Here is a 23585-nt window from a genome sequence, read left to right on the forward strand (position 1 = left end):
TCAACTTATCACTTCCACTTCAGGCTAACTAGAGAAGAGGCAGCCCTTGTTTTAGAATTCTTTAAATATTCCCTGTCAGGAGTGCTAGGAAAAGCATAACATATGGAATCACAAATTGGTCTTTTGACAAACTGCCAATCTAGTGACTCTTAAAGGAAGAACAACAATGAACACTAAGGAGAAAACAAAGTAATAGCTGAGAGATGCAGTTGAAAATTGAACTAAAAATGCAGAAGAGAGGGGGGAAAAGGATCCAGTCCAACATACATGTAACTTCAGAGCCCCTTGAGAACACTTTATAAGAAAAGTATTTCTTGCTTTAAAATTTATGAATAAGTATCTTTAGAGGAGAAAGCCCTGGTGGTTTGATAGAATGATTTGGATGCTTGGATATTATGACTCTAGAATTTCTAGTGCAGAAATTAAAAGTTTAAAGAAGACTTTACTACTTTGTCTTCAGGGATGATTTATTTTATAAAATATGCATGTATATTTAATCCGTAAGTTTTGCTATAAAATCCTGTATTTAAAGCATAAACCTTTCTGGACACAATGCCTTTGTTCTATGAAACCTTCTGATTCATTTGTGAAGTAATTTTGTGAAGAATTTTTGTGATATACAAAACATGAAAAATTATATGGCAGTTTACGTGGACCAATTTCATGTAATTCCCCATGGGCCATAATAAAATCAAAACACCGACATCTGGTACATCAGTGGAATTAAACCTAAATTTAATTTTTAAATATTAAACTCCCAGTTGCTAATCTACTGACTTAAAATTACATATACTGAAATACTTGCTTTCTTACTCAAAATTAAAAATGAAAGCATGTCCAGTATATCATCTAACAGCTACTTTTCAAAAGTTGGATCAAAAATTCTGGCTTAACCTGTTAGACATATTTTTCTCTCTTTTCTGAAGTCCCCTTGAAAATGATAGGAAAGAAAAAAATTTTAAAGTATAAATCCACAAGCTCAAAGAAAGCTGGGAAGACTACAGTAGGCAAGGAATGTTAACAAATTTGTGAAGATGGAAAGCAGATGAAGAAATGAGCATTGGCTTAAGAGCAGAGAAATCTTAAATCTAAGTGCCTAATACCATACTGAAGCAAGGTGATTTTCTCCATAGAGCTGAGGAAGGACTCAGGAATTGGAGGTACCAAAAAAGGCAGAGTATGCAGAGTGGAAATGACAACAGGAGAACCTGTTGAATAGAAGATTGGAACGCTACCCAACCCTACGAAGCCAAATAACTACTCTCGCCTCACCTTAGGAAAACGAGGTCTATTCCCTATAGTAATTGAACCAAAGAGGCCCCAGACTTGAGGACTCCAAGCACAGCAGAGGGCAGGAATGAGGCACCAAAATGAAAATAAAGGACTACTAAGAGTTAAGCGCAAGGAACAATGAGACCCCCCACCTCCATCGCTATAACCATTTCCAGGTCCCCAAACACCAAGAACCTTGCTTATTCTTCTAAGCAAAACATCAAAAAAGTCATCAACACAAAAGTTGTATCAGTGCCCCAGAGCACCCTGGAGACACCCACTTGTCCACAAATTCTTCTGTCAGAACAGAGCTTCCAATCCACTTATCTGAATGGAGAACGAAGTCTCACCAGACATTTAAGGAAAACTCCAAAATGAAAGGCAGAGACAAAAATAAACAGAAGAAAAAAGTAGGCAAGGGCCAGATCATGTAGGGTTTCAGAGCTATGATACAATTTTCATTCCAGGAGTTACTGGAAGCCATTGGGAAGGTGTTGAGAAGAATGACAATTCAAGTTCTACAAGATAGGCCTTGAACTGGTGTGAGAGAAAAACTTGCAGTACTTTTCTTTGGGAGTGGAGTTAGGCCTAGATGCTAAGCTAGGTATGTGATATGTGACAAGTGACAAAGTTCTAGCTAATGACAAATGAAAGTGGTGTGTGCATTTTCTTAAAAGAAAGGTCATTTACCTCCTTCCCAGTGGCTTGGATTTGGTTGTAAATGTTTAAGCTGAAACCTGGGAATTCATATTGCACCATGAGAAAGAAGCTTCATATTAAGGATGGAAAAGCAGCAAAATGGAAGAGCCTATATCCCCAATAATTATGAAACTTCCAGACCAGCTGTGAACTACCTATATCTACATGAGAGATAAACTACTATCCTGTTATGAATTTTCTGTCACTTGCAGCTGAATCATTCTCAGCTTGCTTGAGACTCCATAATGACTAGAAATTAGGTGCAGGACATTGACTGGAGTTTTCTCAGCAACAATGATGGAACATACTGGGCCCTATTTATAGTTTACAATAGGGACTTCATAACATGGCAGATTGCTCATGTAGCACCCAAACTCCACTTAGTAAGCAGTTCTGGTCTATTCACTGAAGTCTGCATCTTTTATTCTGGATCACAATATCTAGATCACGCGATTAGATATTGTGTTTCTTTGGCTCTTAAGATATGTGGCTGTATTCTTCCTCCAACCTTAAAAAGACTTTCAAACTTGATGGAATCTTGCATTCTTGCTTAATTTAGGACTCCACAACTTGGACAAATATTAAAATCATATCCAATTTAATTCTGGAAAAGTTTTGGACCAAATGGAGAGGGAGAGATTGAAGATGTAGGAGAGAAAAGGCTGAGGGAGACCAAGCAGCGGGAATGGCTTTTGCTAGGAGAAACCACGAACTGACTTTTTTCACTCGTCATTCTCTGGAGATTCATCCAGGTTGTTGTGTGTATCAGTAGTTTGTTTCTTTTTATTGCTGAGGAGTATTCTATGGTATGGATGTATCACAGTTTCTTTAACCATTCACCCATTGAAGAACATCTGGGTTGTTTCCAACTTGGAGATACTACAAATAAAGCTGCTGTAAACATTCATGTACAGGTTTGTGTGAACCTTTTCATTTCTCTGGGATAAATGCTCAAGAGTGCAATTGCTAGGTCATATGGTAGTCACATGTTTAGTTTTTTAAGAAAGTGCCAAAGTGTTTTCCAGAGTAGCTCTACCAGTTTATATTCCCAACAGCAATGTGTGATTGAGTTTCTTTGAATCCTCACTAGATTTTGGTGTTGTCACTTATTTTTTATTTCAGCTATTCAGTTAGGTGTGTAGTGATATTTCTTATAGTTTAATTTGCATTTCTTTGATGGCTAATGATGCTGACTTGTTTTTGAATATTGAATCAGCCCTGTATCCCTGGAATAAATCCCCTTGGTTGTATACATAATTCTTTTTTATATATTGCTAAATTTCATTTGCTAACATTTTAAGAATTTTTGAGTCTGCTGAGTCAGTTTGAGTCTATGAGAGATATTGGTTTGTTGTTTACTTTTTTATACTATCTTTGTTTTTTTTTTTAATCAGGGTATAAGTAGCTACATAAAATGAATTGGAAAGTGTACCCACCTTTTCTATTTTTCTGGAAGATATTAGTTCATCATCGATATTAGTTCTTTAACAGTTTGGTTTACTTATCCAGTGAAACCATCTGAAGATTTATTTTGGAGGAGTTTTTAAATTATAGATTCAATTTCCTTAATCAGGCTATTCAAATTATGTATTTCATGTTGGGTGAATTATGGTAATTTGTACCATTCAGGAAATTGGTATATTTGACCTAAGTGGTCAAATTTATGTGTGAAAAGTTGTTCATGATATTCCCTTATCAACCTTGTAATGTCTGAAGGGTCTATAGTGACAGCCTATTTCATTCCTGAGTTTTATAATTTTTGTCTTTTCTTTTTCAGTCTTGCTAAAGGTTTGTCACGACTTTCTCCCCAAGAAGCTTTTTGTTTCATTGATTTTATCTATTGTTTTCATTTTCAATTTCAGTGAGTTCTGCTCTTTATTATTTCCTCTTACTTTCAACCTGCTTATGTCATATTTGAAGTGAGTTTCTTATACTCTGCATATACTGGGGTCATGTTTTTTGATCCACTCTGGCAATCAAAATACAATTATGTTTTTAGAACACTTAGGCTTATTGTAATTATTAATATGTTAGGGCTAAGTCTGTCATTTTACTTTTTGTTTTCTGTGCTCTGTTTTTTATTTTTATTTTTCCTGACTTCCTGTGGGTTACTTGCATATTTTTTTGAATTCTATATGGATTTATCTATAATGTTTTTGAGGATATCTTTTTACTTAGTTTTACTGGTTACAATAAGTATTGCATTTTATACATACATATAGTTAAATATCATGTTATTTATAGTATGATTTATGTTTTTATGTTTTCTAATATGTATATAACAGATATTTTATATGTATAACTTATCCCAGTATACTGGTGTTATTTTACCAGTATACTGGGATAAGTAAAGTGTAGAAACCTTATCTCCATTTGTCTCTTTACCTTCTCCATTTAATAATATAATTGTCTTAAATATTTCCTCTACATTTAGAGTCACATGTGGCAGTGTTATAATTTTTGCTTCCACCAACCATCAAACATAATTTGAAGACTAAGGAGGAGATGGGAAACCTATTATATTTACCCACACTTTTGCTTAATCTGTTCTTTCTTCCTTCCCAATGCTCCTATATTCTTTCTTTACTCATTTCCTTTCTGTTTAGAGAACTTCCTTTAGCCATTCTTTAAGGAAAAGTTTGGTAGTGACAAAAATCTCTTAGTTTTCCTTCATCTGAGAATGTCATGATTTCCCATTTATTTCTAAAGGACATTTTTACTGGATATAGGATTCTGAGTTGACAGTTCTTTGCTTTCAGCACTTGAAAAACATAGTGTTATTTCTTTTTGGTCTCCATGGTTTCTGATGTGAAATCTACCGTCATTCAAATTCTTTTTCCTAAATGGGTGAAGTGTCATTTCTTGCTCCCTGCTTTCAAGATTTTTTGGTTTTAGTTTTTGGAAGTTGAACTATGTGTTTTGGCATGGATTTCTTTGAGTTAATCCTATTTGGGTTTCATTTGTCTTTATTTTTTTTAATAACAGCATTATTGAGACATAACTTATATACCATAAAGTTCACTCTTTTGTAGTTTACCATAAAGTCATTTTTAGTATATTCACAGGGTTATTTAGACTGCTTTAATCATTCTCTCACCAAAAAAAACCACCGCTATACCTATTGGTAGTCAATTTCTATTTCCCCTCCTCCAATCCTTGGAAACTACTAATCTAGTTTCTGTCTCTACACATTTGCCTATATTGGATATTTCATGTACATTTCTTTTATAACTGGCTTCTTTCCCTTGGCATAATGTTTTCAAGATTCATATTGTAGCATGTATTAGTACTTTATTCCTTTTTAGTAGCAATTCCATTGAATAGATACACTCTAATTTGTTTATTCCTTCATCAATTGATAGACATTTGAGTTGTTGCCACTTTTTGGTTATTATGGACAAGGCTGCTATTAACATTTGTACACAAGTTTTACACAGACATATGTTTTCATTTCTATTAGGAGTGGAATTGCTGGATGGAATGGTAACTATGTTTGTTTGAAGAGATGCCAAACTGTTTTCCAAGGAGTTGCAGCATTTTATATCCCCACCAGCAATGTATGGGAGTTCTAATTCCTCCACATCGTTGCCAATACTTGTTATTATCTGTCCTTCTTATTATAGCTATCCTAGTGGGTCTGAAGTGGTATCTCATTGTTTCGATTTGCATTTCCCCAATAGCTAATGATGTTGAGCATCTTTTCATGTGCTTATTGGATATTTGTACATCTTCTTTAAAGAAATGTCTATACAGACCCTTTGCCCATTTTTAATTAGGTTATTTGTCTTTTTATTTTTGAGATGTAAGAGTTCTTTATTCTAGATACAAATCTCTTATCAGATATGACTTGCAAATATTTTCTCCCTCACTGTGAATAGCTTTTCACTTTCTCTCTTGATGGTTTCTTTGAAGCACAAAAGTTATAAATTTTGATGAAATCCAATTTATCTACCTTTTTTCTTTCGTTGCTTGTGCTTTTGGTGTCATATCTGAGAACTCTTTTCCTAATTGAAGGTCATAAAGATTTACTTCCATGTTTTTGCCTAAGAATTTTATAGTTTTACATCTTACATTTACTTCTATGGTACATTTTGAGTTTTTATATATGATGTGAGGTAGGCATCCAACTTTATTCTTTTGCATGTGGATATTCAGTTGTTCCAGCATTACTTGTTGAAAATCATCTTTCGTCCACATAATGGTTTTGACACCTTTGTTGAGAATTGGCTCAGCTTCTTAAATCTTTAGGTTTACATCTTTTCTCAAATTTCAGAAGTTTTCAGCCATAATTTGAGTACTTTTTAGTGCCACCTTCTTTCTTTTCTCCTTCTAGGATTCTGATGACATGAATGTTAGCTCTTTTATCACTCAAGTTCGTGAGTCTATTTTCAATCTATTTTCTCTCTTTTGTTAGACTGGGTAATTTTTATTGTTCTATCTACAAGTTTACTGATTCTTTCTTCTGTCACCTCCACTGTATTGTTGAATTGACCCACTTAGTTTTTTGATTATTGCATTTTTTAGTTCTGAAATTTCTTTTTGGTTCTTTACGCCTTCTATTTCTTTGCTGAGACTTTCTATTTTTTCCTTTATTTCGAGTATTTTTGTAATTGCTCATTGAAACATTTTTATGTCTGCTTTAAAATCTTTGTCAGATAATTCTAACATTTGTCATCTTGGTTTTGTCAACTATTAATTGTCATTTTATATAGTTTGAGATCTTTCTTATTCTTGATATGATGAGTGATTTTTAATTGAAATCTAGACATTGGGGGTATCATGTTATGAAACTTTGGATCTTATTTAAATCTTCTGTTTTAGCTGGCTTTTTCTGACAGCACTGGAAGAGGAAGTGAGGGTGGGAAGCAGGTACAACCTCACTACTGCAAGGTTGGGGGAGAAGTCCAAATTCTCCACTTTGCCTCCACTGACACCCAAGATGGGAGGCTCCTCATTACTGGCCAATGGAGATGAAAGTCCTGGCTTCCTACTTAACCTTCCCTGACAGCAGAAGAGGGAAGGAGGGGTTGGGGCACCTTGTTACAGTTTTGTAAAAGTTAGAAGTCTAGGTCTCCACTAGGCCTTTGCAAATATTTTCTGTCACTCGCGGGAAAGAGGAGAGGGGCATAATTTTTTTTCTGTAGTTTTTGGATGGAGTAGAACAGTCATTGTCTAAATGTTTTCTGTCTGCTATACTGCCCCTCTCCTGGTCCATCATACTAGAAAGAGCAGTATTTTGTTGGGAGTTGGGTTTTTTTGTTTGTTTGTTTTGTTTTGTCTGCACCATTGGCACTGCCAGGCTGCCAGCTTCTTCAGTTTCATGTCTGGGCTACATGAATCAAAAAGAAAACCCAAGAAACTAACCATCATGTTGTTTCTTGAGTCTCAAGGGCCCTAGCTGGTCTGACTTCTCTATCTTTCAGAGTCTCCTTATATTTGTTTTATATGTAGTGTTCAGGGGTTTGAGTTGTACTTAGTGGAAGGAATAGGGAAAAGCAGGTCTACTCCATCTTCCCAGAAGTCTAAGTAGAACTTTTTATAAATAGGATCATATTTTAATCACTAGAAGATATTAATAGTTAAAGAATCTTTGAAGTTAATCCTTTCCCAGTTAATAATAACTCTATCTTTTTTATACATTCAAACTACATATTGGGTTTGCTTTAAATGAGAAATTCCTATAGATTACATATTTCTGAATGTTGACAATAACTGCTCTTTCCAAGTTGAAATTAAATTCTTCTAAATAATTACTTTTTAAAATGTTTTTTCCTTAATGCCTATCTGAATATGTTTCAAAGGAAGGCAATTCCTTAAACTGCCTAATGTTAAAGAATATAATTAGAATTCTCACATCTTTCCAGAAGTATAAGATGGGAACATTTCTCAGAAGTATTCTATTTTAGAAGTTTTTCTGTATCTAAAAGATTATTTCACTTCTCTTACTGAGTTTCTATATACTTACTGAGTTTCTATATACCAACAATTGCCTATTAAAGGTATTTAACAATTTTTGGATTTCCAGGACCTGTTTTTTTTTTTTTTTTCAATAATCATTCCTCCTTTTTTAACATCTGTTCATATGTATTAATGTCCAATAATACTATCTTTTATTGCCCTCTAACTATCTGCCAGGTACTCTGCTAATGAGCTTTTAACATACTTTATCTTATTTAATCCTATTTAAGACAAGGAAAGTGAAGCTTGGAAAGTCTGAATTGAAAGCATTCATAAGTGGTAAATCCAGCATCTGCATACAGGTCCTCTGCCTCCTAGTTCCATGCTTGTTTTGACAATGCTACATCTGACAGAGTGAGCATCTTTCCCTTCCAAGGTGAAAGCTTATAGGTATGTTTTCTCCTTTAATGTTATTTTGTAATTTCTACCGTTCTTTAATTTTTATTCTGATCAAATTTTTCACCTAAGAAAAAATTTTAATACAAAAATTTAAAATATATTGTAATAGGTTTGAGGTTAAAATCAAAGTTTACTTACTATTTTTAATTTCAATATATGGCATTTGAAAATACCAACAATTCTTCAAAGAGACAAAAAGGCTACATGTCTAAGCATCTCTATATTCAATGCAGAATTATTTTATAGCTAAATTTCAATTCATTTTCATTTAAATTTTATAAAAGAATGGAGATTCGATTTGCCTAATTTTGATTTCACAACATTTGATAATCAATATTTTTTCTTTCGAAAGATTTTGCCTAATAAATCCTCTTACATAGGCTAAATAATACTTCATTTGTTTTCAATTGATTTCAATTATTTCCTAACTATCGATCAGGCGAATTCCTTATTAATCACTCAGTCAGTAGTTCCTTACATCTGTCATTGTTTGGTAATACATTTGGAAAGTATTTTTCTTTAGCAAAGTAGAATGCAGATACCACACATCCCCTGATTTGTATAATCAAGGCTCCCTATTCCAAGACGGAACTTTTGAAATGCAGAAATAAGTCCTGTTTGTTATCTGGATAAATATAAATTCCCCTGCAGATATACTAAACTACAATTTAGGAAGGTTTACATTGTTTTTTTTCTTAGTAATCTATTCCTATAAGGAGGGCTTTTTTTGTCGTATACTACTCTATCTACTTGCTATCAAATAAAAATGTTGAAGTCATGAGTATTTTAGTCATTTGAAATATTTTTTTCTTGCTGTGCTCGATTTCCCAATAATAAAAATGGGCTTTTGATACTCAAATTTTAAGTTAAATAAATTAGTTGTTTTGTAAAATAACTGTTGCTGCAAATAAAAATTATTAACAAGTTTAACAAATACGCTGTTTCAATATAAATAGAAAAACACTTTCTAGTATTGGTACTAGAATTTTATCTAGAATACGCCTGGAAGGCAACAACCGCTACACATTTTCACATCATATATATAGCACTTGCAAGTAGGATAGTCAAAACAGCTGGCATTTTTACACATATTGATCATGTGAGGAAGAATATTATTACAGGCATCATCACCTTAGGAAATAATGATCATCTATATGCAAATTTAAAATATTCATATATAGTAAATATATGTAGGTAATAATGTGGAAGGAAACTGATATTTATTTTTCACTACCATTATTATAATTGAATATAAAAGACTTCTACCTCTCCCATTTTGAATTATTTTCCGTTCAGAAAACAGATATTTTAATTTCTCATGAAGGCTGTTTACGGAGAAGAGGGCTTGTTATTTCTAAGAGCAAGAAACTACTACTGTTTTATATGAATACACACCTGGAGACGTAAAACTTAATTTCATAAATCATTTAATGTTACCTACATAGCAGTTGATAATAGCATACCTCAAAGCTTATCTTGCAATATTAGCAGGCAGCCATCTGCCCATTTCTATCTACTGAAGCCATTCTGCTTTTTTCTAGAGACTTTGGAACTGTATTATTGTGGGATATGCGGCATGTTCGGTGTGAAATAGGTTCCCAGGGCAAGGCTGCCACTTTGGCGGTTACCCTGAGATACAGAAGTTAGGAAGGGCTAGGGCCATCATGCTAGGAGGACCCCAGACAGCCCTGACAACCACACTTACAGGGCCATTTTGGTCGAGGCCTCACCGTGCACAGCAGCGTCCGCAGCGGCTCCTCCTGCGAGCCAGAGGCTGGGGGCAGCGCGCCGGCCGCAGGGGGCGCGAGCGTGTGAGCCCCGCAGTGGACCAAGACCGGAGGCCGGAGGCTGCAGCGCGGGCTTAGAAACCGCTGCGGGGCTTAGGTCCGCAGGCCCGACAGGCCCAGGCTGCGGTTTTCCCGGTCCCGCCGCCGTTGCCAAGGCGACCGCCGCCGAACGTTCCCGCGGCGGGCCCCGCCCCCCGGCCAATCGGACCCGCGCTCGCCCGAGCCCAGATTTTCTTTGTTCCGCAGCCATTTCAGGCCCCGGACCGGAGGCAACGCCGCTTCGGCAGAGGGCCCGAGCGCCGGAGGCCTCTGGGATGGTGTGGGACCGGGTAGGTGGCTTGAGGGTGAGCGGCCCCGGACTGGAGGGCGGGAGCAGAGGCCAACTGTTCTGAAGCTAGCTGACAGGCCGCAGGGAGAGGCGCCGAACTCGCCGCCCTCCGGGTCCCCGCCCGGCCGTTTGGAGCCAGGCGCCGGCGGCTGCGCGGTTCTAAGCCCAACAGCTGCCGCCCCGGGTGTCCTGCGGGACTGGGGCAGGGGGCGGGCGGCGGCTCCTCAGGTGTCCGAGGTCTGAGCCTAGAGCCCGTGAGAGCGGCGGAAAGGAGAGGGACAGCTTTGCCCTGTCGATTAAACCGCGGCTTTGAGGGCCCTGGGTGCCGCAGTCGCTGCCCCGGGACGGCTGCTTCTCGCCGGTTCTGGGCACTGACGTTCGCTGCCCCTGATGGCCCGTCTTTGTCCCCGCCCGGGCCCCTGTGCCCGGGATTCCCCGGCTCGCACACACCATCGCTTCCACGCTCAGCTAGCTGATCGCTTTCTCCAGGCGATTCTTTCCCCTTGGGGCCTCCTGGCTTCACGACATGTTTACATAATTTTAATGTTTGTAACTATGGGTTTCGCGTGGGTTTGTTTTTTGCCCTTCTACCCTTTTGTACTTCTCTCACGCGAACACGCAACAGGGGACAGCTACTGAGGAGCACACCGACTACCACAATCAACCTGTTTTGAGAATGGCGTTCCTCCTTTAAAACTGATCGCCTATTTGTTTACAGATTACAAAATCAACTGGATTTTGCAAGGATTGCTTACAATTTTAAGTCCATTATCTTACCAGTCAGTAATTATTTTGGTCTATCAGCAAATATAAATGTAGAAATTTAAAGTTGGAGGCTATCCACAAATTGATTTTGACAGTTGTATAAGAAGCTTAATAACAATCCTGCTTTGAAACAGTGATGACTTCAATAATGAGTGCATAAGTGGTACTTTTTTTTAACTAAAAAGATGTTTTTAAGATACAAATAATATCGTGTAATAGGTATTTGGAAATGTAAGGTTGTAAAATGGCTGTTCAGATGTGCTCGTTTTCAAGATAACAAAAGTTCCTTTTGGATTTTGTTTCCATATTATATCTAAGCTTTCATATTAGAATGGTAGGTAAGTTATATTTAGTGAAGCAAGGAAAGATTCCGTTTTTTGGGAAACTGTTCTGTTTTCCACTTTTACCTGCCCTGCACCCCATTCTTAGAGAATGACTCCGGCAAGTTGAAAACTTGCAACCGCAGAAGAGAAATATTAATTCGTTTGAAGGTGCAGATTTCTTTTTTACTCTCTGGCATACGTAATGCATAAATGTATAGCAGTTTTGCAGTACGGTTTTTACTTAATCCAATTTACTGTGAACCTAATAAACTACGAGTGCTCCATTTTCTTTTTCCTAAAAGGGCCCCCTGCCCGAATCAGTCTTGATGTGGTTACAGTTTCCTCTTAGGTATTCAGGGAATTATTAAATTCCTCCCACTGATGTTTCAGTCTATAAAAATCTTTTAAAGTAATGAAGCTTATTAGCATTATGTATTGTGAGTAGGATAAGATTTTGGTAAAAATATATATGATTCTGGTTGTAAATGTTTCCATTATCAACACCTGTATTCATTATTGTTATGACTAGTCTTTATATAATGTTAAGGCCATCACATTTACTTAATTTTTCTAAATACTGTAAACAAACTACATTGAAATGTAAATGTTCTATATTTAAAAGAATTGCTTTTGTTTAACCATGTTGGATCCTGCAAATATTATTTTTAAAGAAAGAAATATGGTTATAAAGGAAGCTAAACCAAGTGACATATATAATGAAAAAATTTATCAGATATAAACTACAGGGGAACACAGCAGTAAGTGGGAGTTATTTTTATTGTACATGGTATTAATTATGAATATTTCTTCCAAGGATTGATATTTGAATACATATTGTTGCCAAAAGATCTTGGTCCAAAAAATCAATTTGATTTACCAGAAAAAGGGTAAGAAAGCTGAGAGAATCAAAGTGATTGATTAACTGATTAAGTTTTTAAAAACAATTGAGAATAATGCCACCCTCAAAAAGGAAGGATCGGGGACCACGAAATTCCCCAGACGTTGGGGATCTTTCTTAGTCTCATTCAGCCAGTGCCATGATAGGTAGATCTGGTGGGTATAGGCAAGTGAGAGTGGTCTCCTGGGTAATAGAGGGGGCGAACTTTATAGTGGAAGACAGATGTTTGCAAGGGTGGTAAGAGTAGATTTAGATTTGTACTTACACGGGTGAGTGTTAGTGTAGAAGAGAGTTCCTAGAAGCCACGTTTGGTTGCTCCAAGACCTCCGTACTAGAATTCTTTGACTACTGTCAGTAGGTGTCATAAATAAGAATGTTAGAGTTCCAGAATCTCAGTAGTTAAATGTGATATTGGAACAGGAAATAGGGGTCTAGATTTGTCTTAGAACTTTCTGGAGTTGACAGAACCCATACAGAAGTGGTGGCATCTTATTTCAAAACAGCACCCAATGGCAGAGCGAATATTTGAACTCAGAACTGAAAGAAAGAAGATAATTGAAAGACAAGAAGATTTAAATTGACATATGCCTTTTTAATGGTTAAAATTTAAAAACAAAGCAGATCTTTTCAGTGTAGTGTAGCAGTTAAGAACAGGAGCCGTAGAGCCAGAGTTCTTGGATTCAAATCTTGGCACCTTCTGTAATTATCTGTGTGACCATGGGCAAATGACTTAATTTCACTGTGCCTCAATTTCCTTGTCTCATAATGCTATGAGGATTAAATGAGTTAATGCAATAAGCTCTTAGAATTGGGCCTATATAGTAAACACTCCATAAATAATAATCGCTCTTATCATCATCATCATCACTGGAATTTTAGAAAACAACCATAAAACAATGATCACTAATATCGGGACTATGAGATAACTTCAGTAAACTCTTTGGTGCATTTCCTTCCAATATTTTTTTTTTAACTTGATTTTTACACAGTTGAGACTTTATTATATGAATAATTTTGCTTCTCTTTTTTTCACCTAGCACAGTAAACATTTTCTCATGCTATTAAATTACTTTGTCAGCATCTTTTTAAATAACCACATATTTGTGTTTTCTCATAATTAAACATTTTCCTGTTGGACAGTTAGCAAGTTTCTAATTTTTTTGCAGTTATAAGATAGTTTCCCTGGGACGTGGTTCCATAGTGTAGTAGTTAGCACATCTGCTTTACACGCAGAAGGTCCTGGGTTCGCTCCCCAGTGGAGCCACGGTCCATGGTCCATGCCACAAGCCCAGTGTCTGATCTTGGAAGCTAAGCAAGGTCTGGCCTGGTTAGTACTTGGATGGGAGACCACTTAGAAATACCAGGTGCTATAGGCATAAATAATAATAATAAAAATAAATAAAAAGATAGATTCTTCAAAGTGAAAATATTGAATCAGAGTAAATAAACATCCAAAGCTCATGGTCCATATTACCAAATTTCTTTTACTTAAAGGGAATTTAATAATGGACTTAAATTAAGGAGCCCAGCATTTATTGCTCTTATTGCTTGAGGTGGGAAGGAAGAGGGAGTGGATTAACATTTTTCCCATATAATATACAGGGCATTATTTGTAGGCATTTAGCATGCATTGTTACTTTTAGATCTGTTATGCTCATTATCATAGCCATGTGTTACACTAAGGGAGTTACTTCCATTTTGCTGATATGGGAGAACTGAAGTATAGAAAGGTAAATACTTTGCCCAAGGTCTCAGAGTATTCAAGGCTGGATCGGAATCTAGGTCTGCCTGGTTTCAAATCTCATGCTCTTTTACTTATAAAATTTTATATAATATACATATTCAAATCCTTATACTGAACACATATGCATTGAATGACTACAGAATCTTGTAATTCACCATAACAGTGAATCTAACTGTAGATCATAGACCACATTATTAAGATAGTGAAACTGAGCTGGAAGTTATGAATGGGTAAATTAGTTAAACAAGGCTTAACTATCTATACACATTTTAGAAAAGGAAAAATACTCTTTATCTGGATGAGATGTAATTGGTAATAAATACATAGAGTTGGTTTCTAAAATAAATGCAGCAAGCATTTGTGGTTGAAATACTCTTAGTAATGACCTCAACACGAATAGGGGAGAAAAAAATACATAAAATTTGGGGGTTCAGAGAAATGACAATGGCCCATTAAATAACTATACTGAAAAATACACTTAGTAAAATCCTTGACAGAGTCTTAATAAAGATAAAAACAAAAAAATAATAGAGGCATTCCAGATAAGGAGTATAAGACTACCCACAAGGTGTGGGAGATTAATTTTATACTGAAAACGCAAGCAAAAAAAAATCGAGTTGCATTTTTATAGTTGACTTTGAACCACTCTCAAGCCATTAAGAAAATAATTATCAGTGGAGCCCATTAATCCTCAGATGCAGAAGTTACAGCCATAGATGAGAAGGTTGATCCCAGAAAGGCCAAGATTCCATTGTTTTTGTCTTTACTAACGAAATTAGGGAAGAGAATATTTCAGCAAATCATGAATGTACTAAATAGATACAAATAAATTATTAGGAGTAGGTGGTATCAACCAAAATTATAAAGAAACGAATATAAAACATTGATCATTATACTGCCATTAGAAATAATGTTTTTGGAAAATAATGAAATAAAAATAGTTTATTTTGACTGGATAATAGAAAAACAGGAAAATACTGAGGATGATGGCTAATTATGAAGGACTTTGTGTGCCATTTATTCATTCACTAAACATTTATTAGTGCTTGGATTGTCCCTTGTCTTCAAAAGATTTATGTACTACGTGAGAGAGAGAGATGTAAACAAAAAAGTGCAATGAAGTATAGCTACAGCTTTTATGATATGTCTGTGGAGGCACCCAAGAGGACTAGTAATAGATTCCATGAAGAGTTAAAGAAATGGTGCAGGTATTTCGGGGGGATTTGGAGAAGCACTTCAGAGAGTATGTCAGCAAAGTTAAGGATCTATTGTGTTCTTGAAACTCTAAGCAGTCCAGAGGTCCTAAAAGGTATAGAATAGGAGTCCACAGACTTTTTCTATAGAGGACCACACAGTATTTTCCGCTTTGTGGGCCTTACCAGCTCAGCCATTGTATTGCAAAAGCTGTCACAGACCTTATTGAAACTAACGGTATAAAGTAGAGGGATTTGAGGAAGAGATAACCAACTGAGCCTGTGTTGCCCTAGCACAAGCCATTGAAAGATTTGAAAGGAGAAATTTACAACATTGATTTGTATGAATCATTAAGAGCAGAATAATATAGAAAAAGATTATTTTTTAGCACTATAAAGTAATAAGAAAAGACAGCTCAATTTTTTAAATGGACAGATTCACGGAAGAGGAAATACAGTTAGCCAATAAATATGAAGTAATGTTCTACACCATCAATAGGGAACTGCAAAGTAAAACTGAAATTTTTTTACCCATCATATTGGCAAAAATGAAAAAGTTTTGCTAGTATGTATTGGCAAGGTCGTAGGGAAATACGTTTATTCATACATTGAATAAATCAGTATAGCCCTTTTGGTTTTAAAGTAAAAACATTTTGATTCAGCAATTTCCATTTTGTAGAGAACCATATGGGTATATTAGAAGTCATTTGTTTTCAATATGTCTTTGTCAGTAGCAACAGAACTTCCAGACTTACAGGTCACCTTTCCTCACCTGCACTCCAGTTCATAAAAGGGTCTATATTTGTCATCTTTTTTCTAAAACCCATTCCCAACTCTTCATATTTTTTTACTGTGCTTACTGGAATTTACAGTCCATCATCTGCAAAATCCAGCCTCAACCTATGCTTAAACATTCCCTTCACTTTCTTACTCTTATGGAAACCTAAATTTTTTGTGTGTGCAGTTTGGCTGTTGTGTTTTCCATAGCTCTCCTTGACACCGTTCCTACAGGTGGGAAAGGTGTCCGCCATGCATCTCTTTGCTGCTTGCAGTCTGTTCTCCATTCTCCCTAAAAATCTTGGATTTGTGGTTATGTCATCACATTATATAATACTGCCCTTCATGATTGCAATCAGCTACTAACTTCCAGGTCATTAGTCCTCGTTTTTAAATTATTTTAGCTCCAGGCTCATTGCCCTTCTCTCCAGTACCATCTCAATCTTTGTACTGAAATTGAAAAGAGTATACATAACTGATCTTTCCAGTACTTGGCCTTTCATTTCCTAGACCTTTCCTCCAGTGCTCTTCTCATCTACCCTGTCTGTCACTTCATAGTGATACCCTCTTGCATGGTCAACAACTACAGTCCCTCCACAGTTAGCATTTCATGTATTCTACTGTGTGACCTTACTTCTTATTTTTGTAGTTCACTACTCCTAGTTAGTATCTGAGGCTCAACCATCTTTGGACCCCAATAGAATTTCCAGTCCATTGATCTTATTACTTTTTCCCTGCCACTCACCTCTTGATGTTTCACTCCCTTTCTTAAACTTAAATTCCATGGTTAATTATTTTAATCACTGCTTTGGGTCTGCTCCCTTGCTCTTTGCTTCTTTGGTAGAACTACAGTCCCTGTTAAAGCAACTCTTTGTTTTCTTTGCATCTGTGCCTATGTACCTTAGTGTGGCTGGAAGAAAATACACAACTACAATGACCATGTACCTCAAGTGGGTCCTTAATGCTGCCTGTTGTTTGTACTCTATTTTCCTACTCTGTTCACTCTTCTAAATGACTATTTCATTATCTTCTTCAAACCTGCAATATCTTTTTTTCCTATCCTCACTTTCATCTCATGACATTCATTGGTTTCTACTTTGCGAAGAAAATCGAAGCAGTCAGAAAATTTCCACTGCCATCACCCCATGTACCTACCAGCATCTTCATCAATATATGCTGTCTTCCTCCTTGATACCTTAGACTACCTGTTCATGTCACTGTCTGCTTTTGTACTAGATCCCATTCTCTCATCTGCTCAATGACGTTACTTCAACTTCTCTCCTTCCACATCAGTCTTTTTCTTTATTGGATTATTTCTATCAGCGAATAGACATGCTATTATTTCTCCCATCTTTAAACAAAAAAGAAAAAAGAAAAAAAGAAAAGTCGATCCACTCTTCACCAGTTGTTCTCTTTTTTTTGGGGGGGGGGGGTCCTTTTACAGCATTATTCCTCAAAAAAGTTGTCAGTACTTGCTATTGCCAGTTTTCTCCTCCCATGCTGTGTTAAACCCACTTCTCGTTAGGCCTTTGTCTGCACTATGATGACCACTGAAACAGTTCTTCAGGTTCTCCAGTAACTTCATGTTGCCAAATGCTGGATACCATTGATTGTGTTCATCTTACTTGGCCTGTCCACAACATTTAACACAACTATTTGTTCCCTTTGAAACACTTTCTTCTTTACTTTCCCGTCTTTGCTTTGCCACATACCCCTGGTTATCTCCTATCTCAGTACTGGCTCCTGGTAATTCTCCTTTGCCTTTCTTCTCACACACCTCTTCATGTTGTAGAGCCCCAGGGGTCAGCCCTTATTTTTTCATTTGTTTGTTTTTTGTTTTCCTATCTTTATTCACTTCATTGATAATCTCATTCAGTCTCATGGCTTTAAATACCATTTAAATGCCAGCAATACCCAGATTTAGATCTTTTGCCTCAAGGTCTTTAACTCCTCTAATATGTTCAACTGCCTATTCAACATCTCTACCTAAATGCCTAATAATAGACATCAAACTCAGCATGTTCAAAACTAAACTTCTAAACTTCATCCTCATAGACTTCCCCATTTCTGTATGTCAGTGGCTCCATCCTCCCAAAAGCTCAGGCTAAAATCTTAGAGTTATTCTTGACTTTGCCTCTTCAAATCTATTCTTTCAGGATAACCTGTTTTTTTCTATATCATCAAAATATATCCAGAATTTTACCATGCCTCACTTTCTCTGCTGCCACCACCCTGGTCCAAACCACTACTGTCATATCTCCTTGGATTGCTTAAATGGGTTACTACCTGGTGTCTCCATTTTACGCTAGCCCCTCCCAACAGTCTTTTCTCAATGTACTAACCAGGGCAACCCTTTTATAAATTAAGACAATCTCTGTCACTTCTCTACTCAAAGCCCTGCAATGACTCTCTTTTTCACTCAGAAAATCTCGTCCTTACAATAGACTACAAGGCTTTACATAATCTGCCCAACACACTCCCCTTTCACTTTTCCTTCCTGACCTCATTTTCTACTACCGCTTTCCCTCCTTGCTCACTTGTTATATCATAAATGTAATGGTGGGGCCTTTGCTTTAGCCAGTTCAGCTGTCTGGAATGTACTTCTCCCAAATATCTATTTGACCTTTCCTCCAGGTCTTTGTTCAGATTTCACATTCTCTAAACACCCTATTTAACACCCTACTGCATCCTTCTTATCCTGGATTCTTGATTTTTGGATAGCATGTACCACCTTCTAACACACTATATCAGGGGTCAGCAATCCAGAGTTCCATTGCCCTGTGGCCTGTTTCTGTACAGCCTATGAGCCAAGAATGGTTTTACATTTCTAAAAGGTTGTAAAACAAAAAGAATATACAACAGACATGTGAGTTGCAAAGCTTAGAATATTTACTGTCTGGCCCTTTGCAGAAAAAGTTTGCAATATATATACTGTTGTCTTTCTCCTGAAAGAATATAAGCTCCCAAGAAAGTGAAGATCTTTGTTTTATTTATTGCTTTATCTGCCACAATCAGAACAGTTCCCAGAATATAGTAGGCACTCAGTAAATCTTTGATAAATGAATTGTGCAAAATTGTATATAGGTTAAGTTCATCAATAAACCATACTGAAGTTAGTAATGAAATAAAGCTATGTATAATGGGTAGGAAAGCCAAGGCATATTTTACATGAATTTTTATAGAACACAAAACTTTTCTACAGAAACGTGTATTTAAATACACAGAAAACAGCTCTATAAGGGTATACATAAAATGGAAGTTAAAGAGTACCTCCGGGGAGGAGACCAGGATTAGGAGAGGTACTTGAAGGGAACTTGAATTTTATCTGTATTGTTTACATTTTTTTGTACACTGAGAAAGTCACATTTTTCCTTTAAAGATTTTTCTTAATGAAGAGAAAGGGGGAAAAAGTAGGTACTAACTAAGGCAATGAGAGAAATATAGAATAATGGGATAGAGAAGAACCTTTGCCTTTCTTATATGTCATATTTGGCCAGCAGTCTGAATGAGGAGAAGTGAGCAGTATGAATATTTGAAGAAAGAGTATGCAACAGTAAAGAGTCTTAGGTGGGAACAAGCATAATATTATCAAGGAACTACCAAAAAAAAAAAAAAAGTGGAACATAGTGAAAATGGGGACAGGGACCGTTAGAAGATTAGTGCAGAGAGATAGGAGCCCAGATCAGGTGCAACTTTGTGGGGTGTGGTAAGGATATGAGGTTTTATTTTAAGTGTGGTGAAAAACCTATTGGAAGGTTTTGATAGAAGACGTGATTTTTTTTGTTCACGTTTGCTGTTTTGTTCCTGTCAAGGAACAGAAGAGAAGGCAGGGAAACGGACAGGGACCGTTAGAAGATTAGTGCAGAGAGATAGGAGCCCAGATCAGGTGCAACTTTGTAGGGTGTGGTAAGGATATGAGGTTTTATTTTAAGTGTGGTGAAAAACCTATTGGAAGGTTTTGATAGAAGACGTGATTTTTTTTGTTCACGTTTGCTGTTTTGTTCCTGTCAAGGAACAGAAGAGAAGGCAGGGAAACCTATTGTAGTAGACCACGCTCTTGTAGAAAATGCTATCTAGACTAGGGTAGATGGTGGAGAAGATAAGAAGTGGTCAGACAGTATATTTGAAGGCATATTTTGACAATACTGGCTGGTGGTTAAGACATGGAGTTTGAGAAAAATCAAAGATGACCCTTAGTATTTTGACCTGAACAACTGGATAAACTATAGTAGCATTTAGTGGTATTGGACAACTGGAGGAGGAGCAGATTTGAATGGGATAGGGAAGAGAATCAAGAGTTCTTTTTTATCCAGCAAAGAATAAGATACCCATTTAACAAACAAGTGGTCATGTCTTATAAGACGTTGGATACTTGATTCTGGAGTGCTATTTAATGGACTGGATGAGATCACATAGATAGAGAAAAGAGACCTAGGATATTTAGGGATAGGGGAGCCAGCAAAGGAGACTAAGAGCACTCAGTGAAATAAATGGAAAACCAGGGAGATGTGATGCCACAGGCAAAGAAGTGAATGGTTGCCTGTGTTCAGCACTGGAGAAATTACAGTGAGACCAAGAAGAAATCATTGGGTTGGCAACAAGGAAGTCTCAGTCTCAGTGAAGTGGAGTAAAGAAAGGAGAGATGGTGTCTCTACACAGCTTTGAAGTTATTTCTGTGAATGGAAGTGAGTGGAGAAATTGAGTAGTAGTGGAGGGTAAATGGAGTCAAAGGTGGGTTTTTTAAAAGATATTTTAAATAATTTTAAACTTAGAAGTTGTGAAGATAATTCAGAGAACTCCCATATATACTTCATCTGGATTCACCAGTTGTTAACATTTTGCCATATTCTCTCTACCACCCACACACATGCACACACACACACGATTATTATTTTTTTGATTATTCGATAGTAGGTTGTATATATCTTGTCCTTTTATCCCTTAATACCTTAACGTGTATATCTTAAGAGCCATGATTTCTTTTCTTGAAATCATGTATTGTTATCAAATTCAGGAAGTGTAGTTATTTACAGTCTGCATTACAATTTTGTCATCTGTCCCATTTACATCCTTTATAACATTTTTTTCTTCCTGTACAGGATCCAGTCCAGGGTTTTATATTACACTTAGTTGTTGTATTTTTAGACAGAGAAAAAAATTTTTTAATGGAACCTTTGCCATTTTATCCTCATAACAACTCCATAAGATGAGGTACTGTTAGTCATCTCATTTTATAGATCATAAGTCAGATATATAGATCAGAGACAAAGACCTCATATCAAAAGGTTGATATTAAATTTCTGAATCTGGATTATAACTCTTTGTAATGATGGATCAGGGTTTACCCTGATGAGCATTGGGACAGAAGGAAGAGCAAGAAAAGTAAAGATATTTAAATTTTGTATGTAAAATTTACCAAACTTTTGCATAAATTGTATGTTTTCAGAGTTAATTGGTATTGATTGTTTAGAAAGGTAAAATAAAATACTTGGATAATTCTACTGTGGTGGTTTTAGTTGGCAGTATATGGGCAGTATAAGGTCTAAAGAGTCCTTATCTGTTCCACAAAGTTTGTTTTATCTCATAAAATTCTGCTTGTCAAACTTTTTTTTTTTAAACGCCTACAGTATCTGGTATTCCTAGGTGGTCTCCCATCCAAGTACTAACCAGGCCCGACTCTGCTTAGCTTCCGAGATCAGACGAGATTGGGCACATTGTGGGTGGTATGGCCATAGACTTTGTCAAACTTTTGTTAGAAAATATTATGAGACTTAATTTAGGAAAAGACTATTAAACTGAACCATTGATTTTTAGTTCAATAATGTTTTACATAGTTTTCTGTTAACACAGTTTTGAGGGGATAATGGGCAAAGATTTCTGTTGGATAGAAATCCAAGTTATGAAAATTTTTCTTAACATTTTCAGTTAAAGATTGTTCTTAATATTGAATGTGACCTAAGCCTGACACAGTCATGTGACCTTTCATAGGAGCTCAGGTATTTATTGAAAGAATCAAGTGACATGTAGCTCTCACATAGGTAATTTAGTAGTCTCGAACTACATTTGAACAATGGAATTGAATACAAGTTTCCCTGAAGGCTTGGAGAATTTCAGTAGCAAGTATAAAGAAAAGAAGTTAAGGCTGACTTCGATATGTGGAGTATGACCAGATTCATTATTTACAGTCAACTAAATATTTTACTTCTAGAAGCTGAAAGGACCTTGGTCTTTAGTTGCTTTATAGATGAGGACATGAACCAAATGAGTGTAAGAGATTTGTACAGGATTGCCCATCCAGCTATTCTTCGTGCAGAGAAGAACTGAGACAAGAGCCTCAGATCTCTGACACTACTTGTTTACTGATTTTTTTTGGCTCTTCATGGCACAGAAGACTTAAAGACTCATGCATGGCAGGGGGCAGTTTGTCCTGAAGCCCCATGAAATTACAGTGGGCTTGTTAGCACCAGAAGGTTGTGGCTGTGAGTTCAAGTGTCTGCGTCGCCTCCCTCCTCCATAAATCAAGAATGAAACAGTGGATGGGAGAATGGGGTGAAGGTCATGGGGATAGGAATATAGTTAGCATTAATATATTGGCTAGGTGGAAAACCAGAGGAGAGAAGGAGCAATTAGGGGGATCGTTTTATAAACTATATAAATGTCTAACCAAATGTACTGTATAGTTGAAAATTAAAAACAAAAAATGAATGAATGAATGAAACAGTGGAGAAAGGTAGTTTTTCCTGGAGTCTTGTATGCTCAGAATCAAGAGAGTGGTGTAAAAGTTAAAGATTTAATGTAGGAATTTGATGGGAGAAGTTTAAATAAATTGTTAAAGCGTAAAGAGGGAAAGGCTTTGCTAAAAATCCTACCTTTATTTTAACCCTACATCCTAGTGGGCTAAAGGTTTTTGTTTTGCTGTTGTTACTTGCTGATCAGATGTAATTTTTATTTGTAGAATGGAATCTACACATCAACACTCCAGTGAGATTTTAGTAGAGTTTAAATTGCTCAGCAACAAGGACAAAATTGTGATTTTGGGTAAAATTATCGTTTTCTAGTTCTGGGAATTATAAACTCCTGTACATCTCAAATGCTTTTGAGTCAGGTTCATCAAATGCCTAGCCACATTTTGGATCGTTGAATTTAATAAAGTAAAGAAATCTTAGGAATTTCCTAGTTCATCCCTTTCATTCCAGACTTATACCGTATTTGTAGTTTTCAGTTATAAAATTCTGTGTATACAAGTGCCTAATGTTAGCTTATTGATTTAATTTCTGGAGTTTCTTCATTCTAGAATATGCATGCTACTTCTGTAAGAATGTACAATGAACATTTGACTAGAGAATGTGTATTTGATTAATTGTAATAGGGATTAGTTGCTGTATGAAAATTTTTTTTAATTGAAATTTTATTTCGCGTGACAAAACAAAGATTGTTTTCTG

At 36.3% G+C, this 23585-nt stretch overlaps 2 protein-coding genes and 1 pseudogene across 7 annotated transcripts in view; 1 reads left to right on the forward strand and 2 right to left on the reverse strand.

Moving 5' to 3' along the window:
• The window catches only part of ZNF366 (zinc finger protein 366), a 267274-nt gene extending 257092 nt beyond the window's left edge, over positions 1-10182 (reverse strand). For 5 of the 6 annotated variants that reach the window (XM_015590408.2, XM_025047814.1, XM_025047812.1 and 2 more), the window contains exon 1: positions 10034-10171. The gene's annotated coding sequence lies outside the window, so the exon portion shown is untranslated. Of the gene's footprint in view, positions 1-10033 lie in introns of all 6 variants that reach the window. The other variant, XM_025047811.1, reaches the window with a different exon arrangement.
• A 105-nt stretch (positions 10183-10287) lies between these two features.
• Positions 10288-23585, forward strand: part of TNPO1 (transportin 1) — an 84721-nt gene continuing 71423 nt past the window's right edge. Inside the window, exon 1 of the mRNA XM_006913129.3 lies at positions 10288-10444. Within this exon, the coding sequence (XP_006913191.1) occupies positions 10430-10444 (15 nt within the window). The 5' untranslated portion in view covers positions 10288-10429. The remainder of the gene's footprint in view (positions 10445-23585) is intronic.
• LOC112480807 lies at positions 21762-21880 on the reverse strand (annotated as a pseudogene).

This window comes from Pteropus alecto, unplaced genomic scaffold (assembly GCF_000325575.1).
Source record: "Pteropus alecto unplaced genomic scaffold, ASM32557v1 scaffold20, whole genome shotgun sequence".
Taxonomy (NCBI): Eukaryota; Metazoa; Chordata; class Mammalia; order Chiroptera; family Pteropodidae; genus Pteropus; species Pteropus alecto.